Source organism: Mustela lutreola, chromosome 14, assembly GCF_030435805.1.
Source record: "Mustela lutreola isolate mMusLut2 chromosome 14, mMusLut2.pri, whole genome shotgun sequence".
Lineage (NCBI taxonomy): Eukaryota > Metazoa > Chordata > Mammalia > Carnivora > Mustelidae > Mustela > Mustela lutreola.
Genome location: NC_081303.1, coordinates 40,572,608 through 40,588,411, shown reverse-complemented (window position 1 = coordinate 40,588,411; position 15,804 = coordinate 40,572,608). Strand labels below are relative to the sequence as shown.

The following is a 15,804-nucleotide window of genomic DNA, read 5'->3' as shown; positions in this document are numbered from 1 at the left end:
TTCCTCAGCCCCTGGAATCTAAATGCTCTAGTTCAGATGAATGGGAGAAATGTCTTCCCCTTCTTTCTTCCACACCCCATCTTGCAAGCCTGGCCCCCAATCACGACCCTTTTAGTAGGCTAATGCAGGTCCTCTGGAGCCCCGGATCAATCAGTACTTTTCTGAAGAAGAAGATAAGCCCTTGTCCTCTTCGAAATCCTTCAGTGTGCTTGCTTTCTCCAAGGTTTCTCCACTTTCTCTCTGCCTCCTCCCACCAGCTGGGGGTAGCTCGCACTGATCCCTTTGCCGAGTGTCTGGTAGCAGCCTGCTCCCGTCTGCGCACTGCAGCCTCGCCTCCCGCAGAAGTGCAGGACGCAGCCTTGGCTCTGGAGCGTATATCGTGTCTGTTCCCACTGCACTGCACGGAGCTGGAGCCAGCCATTGTTCTCAGCCCACGGACCTTACCCTGGAGACACTGTGCCTCCATCTCTCCCTCCACCAGGTTCTGCCAATCCATTCTGAAGGTCAAATTTGGACCACAGAGCTGTGAACAGTCAAACAAGAGAGCTACTGTCTAAATCAAGCAATTTTTCTTTCCTCAGAAGCAAATCATTTCTGCTAAATTTTGCTTATCATCAGTTCCATTATTTAAATGTTCCATCCCAGGAACAACAGTGGATGAGAACATCTGAGTAGTGATGTTGCTGGCAGCCTCGGGAGCCTTCCTCCCCCTGAAAGCCTGGACTGGGGCGGGGGCTGAGAGGAAGGAGAGAAGGGGTTCACCTGCCTTTGGTAGGTGTCCAGGGAGAGGAGGAAAAAGGATTTTCTTGCGGCTACTTTCCCCAGGAACACTGGGGGTGGATATGACCCCAGAATGCTGTCTAGCTCCCAGGTCCTAGCATCCCCAGTTGTCCAAGAGTCCCAGTGACAACCCTCCCATTATTAAGGAAAGGTTTTGTCTTTTGCTGCCTCCCCACTTATGACTAAATCCATAACTAGCGCACATTTCGGACTTCCCTGTGCTAGAGTGCTCAGGACCGCTCCTCTTCCTGGAAAAGACAGTTACGCCAAGAGGGGAGAGGACCTGTCTCCTCTACACCCTAAGCTCTTAAGCCAAGACCTCACTGTACATGGAAACCTTCTGTCCCAGACACCTGGCTTACAGGGGTGCGCTCGCAGGGACACACCTGCCCATCGCTGCAAACACTGCCTCTCCCTTGGTTCAGTGTGCTGCCTTCACTCTAGACTCCCAAACTTGTCTGGGATCACCCTACCAGTGATATAGCACCAGAAACTCAACCCCAAGTCTGCTTTCCTGTCTGACTCTTAGCCTCTTCACTGTAACTCTCAAAGATGTTTACAAATTGTAGACGTCTGGGATCCAACCAGGAGTCACTTCTGAAGGTCAACTATTCATTCCACAGACAAATTCTTCAATAGGTAAATCCTCCCAGAATGGCTGTTCCGCACTAAGCACCATGAGGACAGAGGAGATTAGTAGGTAGTGTCCTTAGCCCATTGGGTCTTTCCCATTGGAAGAGGGGGGAGGAGGCTCAGTCGTCATCTCTGGAATGTTTCCAGAAGGCTGACGTCCTGTGACTGGTCTGAGACGTCCCCCTCCTAAGGGAGACTGGGCGGCAAAGGGAGGTGGGGGGAGGGGAAAGATGTCACCTCAGTGCTGGCATACTGCCCATCCTCCATAGCAGACACGTGAAAAATATCTGTTAGTTCTTAGAATAATTTAGAAAAGAGCAGAAATCACCAACCAAAAAAAAAAAAAAAAAAAAAAATGGAGAAGTCTGAAGGCGGGGTGGTTTTGTTTTGTTTTGTTTTGTTTTGTTTTGTTTTTTGAGAAAAGGTTGGTCAGAAAGGGTCCTGCCAAGAAAAAGATCTGTTTTCCATCCACCATTAGCCTTCGGGGTGGCCACGGGGACCAGGTCTGGGCAGATGCTGTCACTAGAGGGCAGTAGCAGCTTGCTCTTGGGAGTGAAGGAGCCCAGATTCCCATTTCTCCGGAGGCAAGGCCAAGAGCAATCGGGCAGCATTCGAACTCTGTCCAATGTGGGGGCCAGACCTGGAGGTAGACGTATGATTTTCAAAGGGGAATAAACGCAACCTTATTTCTCATGGTTCATACAATCCTTTCCTTACATGTGACCCCAACAGTTGGGGAAGGCTGACACCATTAGCCCAATTTGATAGATCAGAGCAGGAAAATCCCGAGGTTTAGACTTAGCCCCAGGTTGCCTGGCTAATAAAGATTGTGCAGGAACAAATGCTAGATCCCCCAGACCCCAATTCGGGGCCAATTCCAAGGCCTCACTACTAGAACAGAATAATGTGGGCTAAGTTCTTTATTGAAATTCTCACCATAATTTTTCCTTCGTAGGCCATTTCTTTTGTTATTTGTTTATTCCCTGGAGGCTTAGGAAGAAACAGAAAAAGGAAATTAAAATCAAATTGGACAATCAGGCACTTTGTCAGTAGCCTTGATAAAAGTTCGGATTAGGCCAATGATACGACCACCCCCTCCCTGCACTTGACCCCTTCCCACCCCTACTGTCTTTCAAGGTCACATGTTGGTGACCAAGGAGAGTCAGGACTGATTCTTCCAGCTGTGGATAGAGAAATACATACAAATAATGGTGGACACAGAGGGAAAGGTTCTCCAGTCTCTGCTGGGGACCAGAACCAGGTTCTCACAAGAGAACAGACGAGGTCAACAGCCTAAAATCTGAAGCCCAGAGTGGTGGGCTTTGTCCTGTCCCCTACTTATTTCTGGAATACGGCATACACTAAGGCTGGGCTTGTTTGGGAAAGTGACTCAGGGCAATGGAGGTGATAGATTCTTTCAGCACAGAGACACACAGCAAACCCATGACAAGGGGAGCTGGTAAAAATCTGTTCACCTTGTAGACATCTCACCTGCATGATCCAATGCCAACACCCACCCCCTACGCCCCACCCAAGCCCAAGGCAGAGCTAGATATAGCTGAATGTTTACTAAACATTGGCAGGGGCTAAGAGAAGGATAAAAAGAGCTAAGGACACGGTATATACAACAAAGAAGCTATGGGAAAAAAGGAGAAGAAAGAGAAAGTCCGGATGCAATGAGCTGATACCTCCCTCCCTAGATGGAGGGGTCACGTGGAAGTAGCCAGAGGTCCTGACTGACCAGCCAAACAATGCCCGATGCTCAGCACCCTCTAAAGAAATTGGAGGCTACAGCACAAACCTGAAGAAATGGCTGTTTTAATATTTTCTTTTGGATTCTTCATGTTTCAGGGGCAGCCCACGGTAAACCCATTACTGAAGCACTGAACTCCTCCCTCGGCTATGAAAAGTGTCATACTTCAGACACACCAGAAAACTCTTCTTTTAGGGTTTTTTTCTGTCCTTCAGTTTCTCAGAACTTTGTGGAACATGCCTTCTGTGAGGTGATATGATAGCATAGGGGTCATGGAAGCACGGTTTCTATGCTTAGGTGTCACTAACGGGCACCCTTCGCATGCGGCAGACCAGTTTCCAGCCAGCAGAGCAGGATGTGTGCTGTTGCAGAGATGAGCTCTGGGAGAACAGAGAGGGTCACCCATTTTGCCTGTGGACCCAGCTGAGAAGTGGACAGGGTTTGAGGAGAGACTCAAACTGCTCAAACAAAAAGATGAGCACATCACAGCCTACAGGGACAATGCAGACCAAGACATAGTGGTGTCTATTCCTGGAAGTACTAGAAATCTGGTGTCTTATTTTTAAAACAAATAAACACTAAAGTAGCAAGTATTGCATTGATTCATGCCTGCCTGTCTCTACTGTCCTATAATTTCCATTTCTTCCCCCTCGCCCTCACTTTCTGTGCCCGTTCATTCTCTCTTACCCAACTCCAGACCGGAAATGAAGTAAGAGGTGTTTGTTCTTTGGTGGCCCTTCCCCCCGCACAAGACCCTGACTATGATACTTTCAAGGCCTTGAATGATGTTTCTTCACCTGCTTCACCAGCTGCATTCAGGACTTCTCTCCCTCTTGCTCTTCACTGCCCAGGGACAATGCACTTCTCTCTGTCTTTCCAACAGGTATGGATGGCTCCTTTCTACTGCAGGGCCTTTACACATTCTGTTCTTTTGTTTCTCTAACTTTTCACATAGCTCGTTCTTCTTGTCTCTGATTCCAGTTTGAAAATCACTTTCTCAGGGCTGCCTAAGGCCCCCTAACACATATTTTCACAGTGCCCTAAACTATTCATAGTACTTATCACAATTGTAATCATCCGTATTTGTTTAAAATCTGACTTCCCTGCTAGAATGCAAGACCTATTCAGGAAGAAACTGTGCTTATCTTATTTATTACTGTATGTTCAGAGCCTAACATACTGCCCCAAACAGAGTAGTGCTTTGTAAGTACTTGTCATATGGATGGATGGATGGATGGACAGATGGATGGGTGGATGGGTGCACAGAGATCATTCTCCCTTCCCTTTTCCACCCTGGCACCTCATCAGGTCTTGCTGTCAGGTAGCTCCCCAAAAAGCTCAATCTGGAAGCTAATCAAATATAAAAGACAATGCTCTTTGAAAGAGAAAGACTGTTTTGTTCTCATGAGCACACCTCCCTTGTCTCCTCCTCTCCTCAAACCATAAGAGGCCCCTTTATTTTGTCCAGTTGTGGGGTAGGCACGACCAGGGAGGTGAGCACCCAGTGAGTACACCTTCTCCCTTGGCCAACATCACCTGTGACGGGCTCAGATGCACAGGTGGTTTTAGGTAAGAGAAGGATGCTCCCTGATGGGCAGGGGTCCCCCTTCTCCTATCCTGTACCCCCTTAGTTCAGACCTTCAACCCTTCGTGTCTCCGTGACAGCAGAGCCTCACTGCCGCCATTCTAAGTCTCTAATTTCTCCCCACTTCAGGCACTCTGCCACTGCTTTCCTACAAACACCCGTGCTGGGGAACCTGCCGTGCCTCTACTTCCTTCACAGCCCAGTCCCAAGTCCTGCCTGGCCAGACCTGTCCCCCACCGCCTCCTCACGTCCAACACGCATTTTAGCTATTCCCTCCTCTGCGTTTCCCTAATCCCACCTCGCCCACCACACCTTCTAAATCTGGTCCTAGAACATCCATAAAGCCCAGGCCGACTTCCATGAGCCTTCCACGTTCCACTCCTGATGCCTCCAACACACAGTTTCCTGCCAGCGCTCCGTCTCTGGTGACGATGTGGGTTAACAGTACCTGATTTCATTATTGATTCACCTCCACTTGCTTTCTGTGTCTTGCCTACTCTACTGGGCACATAGTTGATGTTGAATAAATATTCGGTTGATTGTTAATTGGGGAAATCATAGCAATAAAGCCATTAAAAGAACCCGAACCAGAAAACGCACACACAGTATAAACGTGCTCATGCATACGTCTAGGTTCAAGTGCACATGGGTGTCTCTATGCACAAGTGCGCATGTGTGGTCATACTAAAAGCTCTCTTCCAGCTCCCTGGAGCATGTTCTGGAATGCCCGCCCAATTCTCTAAACACCCATGCTACTACTCCAGGAATGGACGCTCTGTCCCTACTCTGGCCCCTGATGTCCAGCATATGGCCTGGTCAGTATCTGTGAGGGCATCTGCCTTTGGAACTCAGCATAAAGAGGTAACACTTTCTCCCCTGGCACCCAACGTGGAACTTACTTCCGTTTCCACAGCTGAGAAGTCATCCCTGGCTCAGTGGCTCAACCAAGGCCAGCAGCCTATAGGTGGATGGAAGGAAAGGGGGAGGGGCGGGAGAGGGTTCCAGGGGGTTGCTGCTGACCGACAGTTCATTGTCCAGTTCAAACTTGTATTAGGGCACATTACAGAGGAGAATCTTGGCTGATTTATGGATGTGGACAGCAGTTCTATGAATGTAGAATCTGGGTCTGGTTTTGTCTCCCCCACTACCTAATTCACAGTCAGTCTTGATAAATACTTAAGAAACGAGTGCGTGTATATGTGTGTGCTGGTGGCATTCAGCTCCCTATGGAAATAAACTTTCTGACATACCTTTTGCCTGTGGGCACCACTTGACTGTCTCAGGCTATGATAAACTCCCTAGTTCCAGCGTTCAAACAGGAGGAGGACAGTGGCTAGTTGGGGATGCTATACCAGGGAATCTAAGCACTGGCAACACAGGCTGAAATTCAAGACAGAAAAACATAAAGAACCGAAGAGAGCTGTAGACAAAGAGTTTGGGGAACACAACAGAGGAAAGAGTGACTAGTAATAAAGAAGTCGGGAAATCATGAAGGTTTCATGGATGAGATAGTATTTGATGAGGATTTTTCCAATCTGTAGCATTTTCATAGGCAGAGAATGAAGAAAGGGCATTCTGTATTGGTAGACCAGCACGAGCAAAGGTCAGGAACTCTGAGAAAAATGGCGAGTTAGAAATCCTTGTCTTCGATGGTATGGCTGGGCTGTCAGCTCCCCTGGAGTCCCAATGGAAGGACTCAGGGGAGAGGTTATAGTTTTGTGCCAGGTGCTGGAATGCCTCCAGTGATGGGCTAAGGTGTTTGGCCTTTATTCTGTAGGTGACAGATCCTTTTTTGAGGTGGGAGCAATCAATATGTTTTATTGAGATAATTCTAACAAGAACTAAAGCTGGATTGGAGAAAAAAAAAAACAAAACAGTAATATTGACTGCCTACCAGATACTAGTTGCTGTTCTAAACAACTAGCGTTCTGTCTCATTCCTCCCTTCTAGTTATGACGTACGTTCAGGAATTATCCTATTCCACAGATAGGAAAATGAGGCACAGAGACAGTAAGTCACTTGTCCAAGGCCACAGCTCCAGTCATCCAGGAGTCTAACCTAGAAAACTTCTCCAGAGCCACTTTTAGCTATCCCAATGGACCACCTCCCCTGGGGACCAATTAGAGCCTAATCATCACAATAGTACCAGGGAGAGGAGGAGGAGAGCCTGGATTAAAATTGTAGTGATGAAAATATAAAAGAGGCAGCATTTACTTACTGCCTTTTGTGTAAAAAAGAATGGCAGGGAATATCCATATATATCTATCGATAGCTATCTGTATCTGCGTGTCTGTATCTATTCATTCCCTCGCATCCATGTGAACTACTAGAGGGATACACAAGAAACTAATAAGAATGGCCACCTATAGGGGGCAGGGCAGGGAGGGGAAGGGGTGGATGGGAAGTGGAGTGGGGTGAGGCACCTCAGTGTATGTCTTTCAATATAGTTCTGATTTCTGGCCCATGTGAACATGCTATTTATTCAAAAAACACAAACAATTTTTTAAACATTGAAAAGGCACAATTTAAAAGCCAATTCAAAGAAACAACTGAAAGTGCCTAACAGCTGATTGGATTTGGAAGGCAGTGAAAGAGACAACACAGCTAAAGAAAACCCCTGGTTCTCTAACTTGAGTGTTTGGGAAGAGGGTAGCTCGGCAGCCTCGCTGGGAAAACAGGAGAAGGGTGGTTTAAAAGAAACTATTACATGTTCAGAATTATTTGTGGATGGAAGCAGACATTTGGATGTTAAGGTTAAGGTCAACAACCCAGATGGGAGTTTGATTCGGGACATTCACATAATGACAATAACAGATCCTGTATGTGGATGTAGAGATTAAGGAAAGAGTAACGAAAGTGAAAGCAAGGGGACACATAAGACAGAAGTTCAAGGACCCTGTACTGAAGGAAGAGCCAAGAAGAGGCTGAGATGCTCAAGGGTGGGATAGAGAGGTGCGTACAGGGGTGCAGAGTCAGCAAGAGCTTCCAGAAGAAGGGCAGTGATCTCCTAAGGTCTAATGGGTTAGGACTGACAGGAGGATGGTGAATTTGGGGATCAGGATGCTATGTTTCTAGACACAGGAGAGAGGAGACCTATCAGAGATGGAGGGAGGAACCACCCAACAGAGAGTCCCCCTGCTTCTCTTCCCATTCTATAAGAGACAACTGGACACAGAAGGGTCTTCAATCCCTTCATTTCAACCAATGGAGATAGCCTCTTGCCTCAGATGGTGTTTTTACACAATACACTCCAGCAACTGAGTAGTTAAAAGAGAAACTGAGGCAGGCAGTCCTAAAAAGCTTCTCTGATTTTCTGTTATCACCCCATTCAGGCCAATGGAAACCTGTAATATGAGGCTTTTTTTGTTTTCTTGTTTTTTATTCTTCCTCCCTCTCTTTCCATTACACACATCAGTGCAAACACAATTACACACACACACACACACACACGCACACACACACGGCATAAAAGGGACCTTTGCAAAAGCAGTTTTCTGGACCAGGCTTAATGCTGCTTGGAGGGAGGGAAAGCAAAGCAGAGAAAAAGGCAGAAGATGCAATTCCTCCCCTTTAAGACTGCCTGGTTACGGTCCTGGGAAAGAAAACCCCTGCATTCCTCCCCTTTAATTCGGTTTATTGTTAAGGCACTGGAGCAGCTAATCCTCACAGACCTGTGGGAGCTGGAGTAGGAGCACCAGGAGCACCATTCCTTCTGAGTCTCTGGGTAAGAAAGTCTCATTCTTTTCTTGCTTTGGGGAGGTTTCCTGGCTTAGTGGGAGGCAGGCGGCACCTAGAGATGTGTGTGAAGAAACACTTTTGCAAGGAACTTGGGTATTTTGTTCATTTCAACCCCATTTCCAGTCTTGCCTGACTCGTGTGGTATCAAGGGTAAGTTGTAGCCGCCTTGGAAAATAAGTCTGAATGGGGGCCCGGTGGCACCTCCACCTAGAGCCATCTGCTGTCACTTCAAGGCTGGCGTGAGTGGGGACCGTTAGCACTTCTGAGGAGGGAGAGGGGAGCGAAATATCGGTAGCTGTCCTTCCTGCGATGCCTGCCTGCAGGCTGCATTCTTGGGGCAATCCTCAGGGCTCTGAGGCTGGGAGGGGCTGTCCCAGGACCTGTCCTAGCGTGCCTGGACCCCTAACTCCCGCCCATCCTTCATCTCTTAACCTCTCTGACCCCATCTGGCAAGGAGCAATGCCCTTCTTCCTACCTGTCTGGGTTATTGGGAGGATGAAGAGAGCCAGTGGGCAAAAAGGGCATTTTATAAACAGCCTGTGGCTCTGTAACCCCCAGGAAAACGGACCAGTCTCGGTCCCTCCCGGCAAGGGGCCCTGGACAGGCTCCAGCTCCAGGGCCCCGCCTGGGCTGCGTGAGGATGCAGGACTCATTGCCCTCAGTCACAAGACCGCGCCTTCACCTTCCCCGGGCTCGTCCAGCTCCCTCCTGTCTTTAAACTTCCCCAGTTCTGCTGGCAGGTGAAGATGGCAAAAGGAGGTCTGGATTCTCCACCACCCCCATGAGCACTGTGGCCCTTTCTCTCCACGTAACTTTGACGCACAAGCATTAACCCCGAGGCTCCCAGAGGCAGCTGCCAGGGCTCGAGCTGGTCTGGCGGTAGTGCGCGGCTGGCCAGCTGCTCGCTCTGGAGCTGGATAAATTGATCATGAGGAAAGCCTCTGAGAAGGGTCAAAGAGTCAGGCAGGTTTCTCCTGGGGAAGGAGATGATCTTTCCCAGAGCAGAAGCCGGAAACAGCCCAGCTCCTGGCAGTTCCTTTGACCCAGCCTTAACCAGGGCCAAAGATGAGATCTAATAGGTCCATAACACAAAGTGCTTAGTAATACCTGATATGGGGACCGCAGTTACAGTTTTTAATGTGCCTCTAATCAGTTGCCTTTAGGACAAGCCCACTGAGCTGGTAGGGCGAATAGTATTTCTCCCATCGTATAGATGAGACCACAGTTACTCAAAGAGAATGCTGAGGGTTGCAGACCTGGATATGGCTGGTCTCTATGAGCATTTGAACCCAAGACTTCTGACATCATCAGTGACCTTTGCATGACACTACAGATAGCTAGAGTGTGTTGGGAGGGATGAGTTGGGTGCGGGTGTGTATGAACAGCTCTGTTGAGAAAATCAGGGCAAAACTTTGGGAAAGAAGCCTGAGGTCGGAGCCAGGAGAAGCAGTGGTTGGCCTGGTCTCAGGGCCTTTCTCAGAGCATCCAAGTCACGTGTTCCAGGAGGACTCGGTCAGGTGCTGGGGTTGCAGGAAAACCTCCTAAAGATGAAGCAAGGTAAGTGAAATCAAATAATCACCTCCAGGAAAGAGGCAACAGGTTTTGTGGTGGCGCTGGTAGACGGGTTTCCCAAGTCCGGCTCTGCGATTTACTCCCTGATTTGGGGCATTTTTCTTACCACTTCTGCCCATCTGTACCGCAGCCATGAAACGGTCCCTTAAAGGCGGCAGTCAGGCACGATGATGGGGAGGATGATGCAGGTGAAGCGCCCGCAGGATGCCCTGCCCAGCGCTCAGCCAGGACCTCCCTTCCCCCACTCCCCCCCCCCACCCCCCGCAAGGCCTGGGAGCACTGGGGCCCGGAGAGGAGAGAGCCCCGCGGGCAGCGGAAAGCCGCGCCCCGGCACCCTCTCCTCGCTCACAAGCGCGCTCACGGCCAGAAATAACTGCCCCGCACAGCGTGTGCGGTGCTGGGCCGCCGGGTGAATGAGCTTCGGTATGAATGAGACGGGAGCGGCAGCGCGCGCCACTACAACCTCGGGCGCGCCCCCTCGGTCACCGCCTGCGGGGCTGGGGCTCCGTGCGGCTGTCCACGCCGGTCAGGCCCGCGTCCGGGGAGGCGGGGCTGGTCACGCAGGGCTTCGTGCGCGCCGCCCGCCTTCTGCGCACCTCCCCGGGCCGGGCGGAGCGTGCCTGGCGGGGACCTCCCAGTCAGGAGCCCTGCACCTGCACAAAGGAGGCACCTCTTGCAGGGTCTGGCTTAAGGGCAGCCTGTGGCAGGCACACAGTCAACACTTTTACCCTTGAAAACTCCTTAGAAGGGTACCCCAGGGAGACCAGCGTGATGCGGGTGAAGAAATGCTGGCAGGCAGTATTTCCCAGGCTGGTGGCAGAGCTCGCTCTCTTGGTTCAGTACCAGATGAAGTAGTTGGTTTGCATTTCAAGACCATGATGCATGAAAAAGTAGATATTTTTAAACATTTTAAAATCACAGTGAGATGCGATGCCCACACTGTGAGGCGTACTTGGGAGCTGTGACCGGTTAGGGAGCAGTGGTTTCACGTCCCCTGTTGTGTATTGAGGTCTATTTAAAGTCTTATTTGTTTCCCTCGCTTTCTCCCCAGCACATGGGGTTTAATTCGTGTGCCTGTGATGTGGACCCACTACATAGCATCATAGCAGTTGATTCTGTGCCCACCCCCATACCCCAGGAATGCGGGGGGGGGGGGCGGCGGAGGTGGGAATAGAGCAGGGATCCCATTCAGCAAAGGATGAAACTGAGGCCCCCTAGGGTTAGGAGCACAGCAGGAATCAGCAGCACACCCTGCTCTCTCCAGGGACTCCTGTGTGTTGACCTCTCTGCCACTAAATGAAGCCCTAGAGCATGTTCATTTCTTTTATAACAGGCACACAATAAATCTTAAGCAACATGTGAATTCTGGCTTGTCACTGTAGCAGGAGGGATTTGCTTAAACTTAAATGTGGGTTTGAGCCTGAAATAAACTGCAGGAGGCCATTGTAAAACCTCCTTCCTCAGTGATTTTGTGAACCGAAACTGGCATGCAGTGCTGGCCTTTGAGACACAGGCCTGGTGGGGGTGCTGGAGTTGGAGGCCCTATTCTGGGGAGGTTCTGTCCATCCAGAAGTCTCCAGGAGGCTTTAAGATCCAGGGCCTGGGCTTGAGCTACAGCAGGTGAGGTGGGAATGGGTTGTGACGGCTCACACAGGCCCAGCTATGTGCCTCTGACACCATGAGGAGAGCAGTGCTGTGACTGAGGGCAGCACACTGCTGGAAATTTCATGTGTTGCTCAAACCCATGGAGAATCACTAAGTATCAGTGATGGCCAGTCTCTCTGTTTTCCACAGTAGGCTCTGGGCAACCCTAGATCCCCTGGATGCAGAGCTCCACAGTCCAGTAAGTTGGGGGGATGCCAGGTTAAACAGCACTAACCAAGTGTCTTTAAGAGTTGTCGTGGGCCATGAATCTCTAAGAAGGAGCAGCAAATCCGCTTTGCACACGGACAGTCTTCTGGGACTAAGATTTTGAAAAACAAACTTCAAGGAACCTTAATCTATTCCAATCTCCTCTTTTCACTAAGGAGAAATGTGGCAGACCAGAGATGGACAGCGATCTGCCTGGGGCTGCACAGCTCCTCAGTACCAAGTCAAAACCAGGACAAGAACTTGAGCTTTTTCTAATGTCCCTGTCAATCCAAGGATGACGCCAAGTCCAATATAGGCCGGAGTCCAGGAAACTGGAGCTCAGGGCAAGAAAACATCCCAGCGTTAGCCTTTTACCCCCTTATAATCAAGTGATTTATATATTGCTGTGACTCTGTGAGCCCCAGCCTGGAGGCACAGAGCACATTCTTATGAAAGATGATCCAACTGATAACCTCCCTCCCAAGACCCACAAGCCTCTCTGAGTCATGCTCCCAAGAAATGGAAAAGCCTGGAAGCAGACCACAAAGCAGTCTTAGGGTGGGCTGATTCTACTAAGATCAGTCAGAGAGCCAGACATGGTCCCTCAAGAAGGCTCGGAGGCCTGATTACCATGCCCTGAGTGATTTATACCTGCTTGCCCAGAAACCCCAAGGGAGGGCATAAACCAAGGCACCGTGGCTCTTCCCATAGGTAGAGTTGAGAGCCATTATCTGTGGGCTGAAAGTGCTCCTCCAAGTTCTCCCCCTCTCTCCATCTCCTCTGGGTTGTTCCTACCCAGTTTAGGAACTTGCTGCCGGTTTGGGAAACACACATCGAATGGAATGGAATGGAATGGAATTCCTGGATTAAAACACGGTGCACCCAAGGCTCTCAGATATATTATCACGAAGGGTGACTTTGAAGCTGCTAGTCCAGCTGATTCTTCTAATAAGCACTTCGGAGCAGCTGGGACTCCACATAGGAAACTTTCAGTGAAGAGGCCGTGTGGAGCATGGTGGGCAGGAGTGAGGGGCCAGAATGAGGCTCCAGGGCAGTGTGGGGTCCTGAGGTGACCTGGCCTCTTTGGGGCATGGTGATGACAGTGAGGAGGACACTGAAGGTAGGCGTCATCTGCCTGAGAGTTCTGTGTGCTGCTAGTGCTGTTCCTGTAACCAAATGGAGCCCAGCAAGGAGAGAAGGACAGGGATCCGCCATGGAAGAAACATGAGAAGGGCACCTGCCTCCTGGGCTCGGGGCCTAAGCATCTGTCAGCAGCACCTCATAAACAACCAGACTGGATGCCACCGCACACCGCACAGCCCGTCCCCAGAAGCACAGAGAAGGTGGCGCTCAGAGGCTGCATCCCCCTCAGGGCTACCTGGCCTGCCCTTTAGGAATAACTTTCCCTCCACAGTCTCCTCCCCAGCTGTGGAACTGTCCCCCAACAGAGCAGGAAGACCACCCCGAAAACTATGACTGAGCGCCGCCTGGGAGTCAGGTGCTGCACTAGGCCCCAGGGAGACAAGAAGACAGGCAAGGTTTGGTCTGCTTGGAGTTAGTTTCTCCTGAGGACGTGACCTCAAACAAATAAACAGGAGCATCTCAGATTGTCACTGGCTTTACAGAAGCAAGGGGCAGGCTCACGTGGTAGAGTGACTTGGGCGGGTAGAGGGGCTGACTCCAGATAGAATGGTCAGGGAAGGCCTCTTCGAGTGTCCCCGGGAAGTGCTGTTGACCAAGAACCAGGCCCAGGCCCTGAGTGGTGAGGTTGAATATGGAGCCAAGGTGGTTCAGCTCTCTGTGGCCGTTCTGCCCTGTCCTGCTGCAGTGGTCTAAACAGAGCCTGACCTTGAGAACTGGAGAGAGGAGGCCCAAGGCCTACCCTTCCCAGGCTAGGGGTCTTCTTGCTAGAGGTCTCTCTCTAGAGCAAAGTAAAGAGTCCATTCTTCACCATGTCCCTATTTTAAGTCCAACTCTCTGATCAACCCACCCTCGTCACGGGCCTCTCCTCCTCACTGAATCAGTTAACACAGGCAGGCTGAACTCTCTGGGCTCAGAGAGGAGGGAGCTCACAGGGGAGGGAAACTCAGACATCCACCGACAACCTACAACTGACCTCTGCACGGCTTTGGCCCCAGGCAGAGAGCCACGTGTACGTTCTTTTGAAAAATGTCTGGGTTTTGTCCAGTGGGGAACAAAGGAGTGTTATCTCCACACCTCCAAGATGGCCCCATGAATAAGGTCGTCTCCGTGGCCAGGAGTCATTTCTGCAGAATGTCCTCGAGGGCCTTGCCCTGTTGAGGAGTAGAGGTCACAGGTGCCAACGCCCACGGCGTCTCCTGAGCTACACCTGTGAAATCAGCGGTAACTCGGCTCTTCCTGCGCCTTGAAGCCCAGTGGAAGTGGAGGCCGGAAGGAGAGAAGTGGGAGTACTTTGGGAACAATGACAGCAATCTTGGGGCTGCAAGCTGCTCAGAATGTGTTTTCTTTTCCTCTGAAAGAACCTAGATTACAGGAGTCATGGGAGCAGGAGGAGGACTTTGACAGAAAGAAACAGGATGCAGAAGCACTGTGGGCTGCCCCTCTGAGAGCCCATGGTTAGATCTCCACCGTGCTGGGCGTGGGGCCTGGGGACCTCTCTGAGGTCAGGGAGGGGTGGGAGTGATTGGGGGTTTCAGATCTGGACCCCCGAGTTCTCCACGTTGTTCTGAAGATAGAGCTAAATTGTTGGTACTGAGTGTATGGGAGGAGGGGTGGGCGGGAAAGATGTTTTCTTATAGCCTAGCTTAGCTAAGAATACTATGTTTTTAAGCTATTTAAGAGAGATGGGAGAGAAGGAACAGTGAGTACAGAGCTGCTAATGAGGTGGTCGTGCCTTCAGGAGAGCAGCCCATCATTCCATGGGGCTCCAGCAGGGGGAGTAATGAACACCCAGCTGATGGTCCCCAAGCTGGAAAGAAGAGTCTTGGATGGGTCCTTACCTATACTATAAAAGCATCATCTGCAGCCCTGCCAGTCTGTGGGGGGGGAGAGAGACAGAGTGGAAGAAACAGTGGGACACAGACTGACCCTGTTGATTTGACTTCTTTTAACGTCCACCCCTATGCCCCGATCCCCTACATTCTTCAAGACTTCCAGCTGCAGCGTGTAAGCTAACAAGCACTTGGTCCAAGCACAGATGACAGCCGTCCTGATAAGTGGAAGTTGCCAGATTTGGGGCTAAGAATCTGCAGAATGGTATCTGGCTAAAGATAGCCCTTGATTCTAGTATTTCGTCTTCCTCAAAGCAGTCTGCCAGTCAGGGCTCATTTATCTGTGCCTTGTGGACTATGCCCTCCAAATCAGGGCTTAGGCTGCTGTGGCCTTGCCGGCAGGTCCTCCTCTGGCTAGTGCTTGGGTCACTGTGTCCCTCTGGGCCACCACCCTCCCAGGGGAGCAAATTCCACAAACGGGCCTGAAAAGACCAGCACAAAATGCCAGGTCTGCACTGGAACATACCAAATGCTAAGGAATTCGTAACTTTTCTCAGGTTTTTCATAATATCCACCACCAGTTAGTATACAGCGAGGTTGCGAGTTTACACGCAATATGGAAGTGAACAAAGAGAATAGAACATCTTCATCTCCTAGAAAATCTCTCTCATTAAGTCCTACCCTCACCAGGCAGCAGAAAAGGGAAATGGAGAACTTAAAATTTGAACTTGATCATTATAGCACCTCAGGTTCCACAGAGTCTCATTGAGCTACTTCAGTTTCTTCCAGGAAAACACACAGCCTTGAGATGGCTTCTCCTCCTCTTGTTCTGCTTCAAGGGGGCATTTTATGTTATAAGGTGCTTACTCGACTTGGTTGTCGATAGAGGAGAAGGGGGCCTCAGACCCCTCGGGGACCTC

The 15,804-nt window shown here is 50.3% G+C and overlaps 1 protein-coding gene across 2 annotated transcripts in view; it reads left to right on the top strand.

Moving 5' to 3' along the window:
- The first annotated feature begins 8,192 nt into the window (after window positions 1-8,192).
- Window positions 8,193-15,804, top strand: part of CAMK1G (calcium/calmodulin dependent protein kinase IG) — a 29,496-nt gene continuing 21,884 nt past the window's right edge. Inside the window, exon 1 of one of the 2 annotated variants that reach the window (XM_059147071.1) lies at window positions 8,193-8,475. Coding sequence is in view for 1 of the 2 variants with exons in the window: in XM_059147070.1 (XP_059003053.1) it covers window positions 10,037-10,046 (10 nt within the window). In the remaining variant the exon portion in view is untranslated. Of the gene's footprint in view, window positions 8,476-9,874; window positions 10,047-15,804 lie in introns of those variants that run through there. The other variant, XM_059147070.1, reaches the window with a different exon arrangement.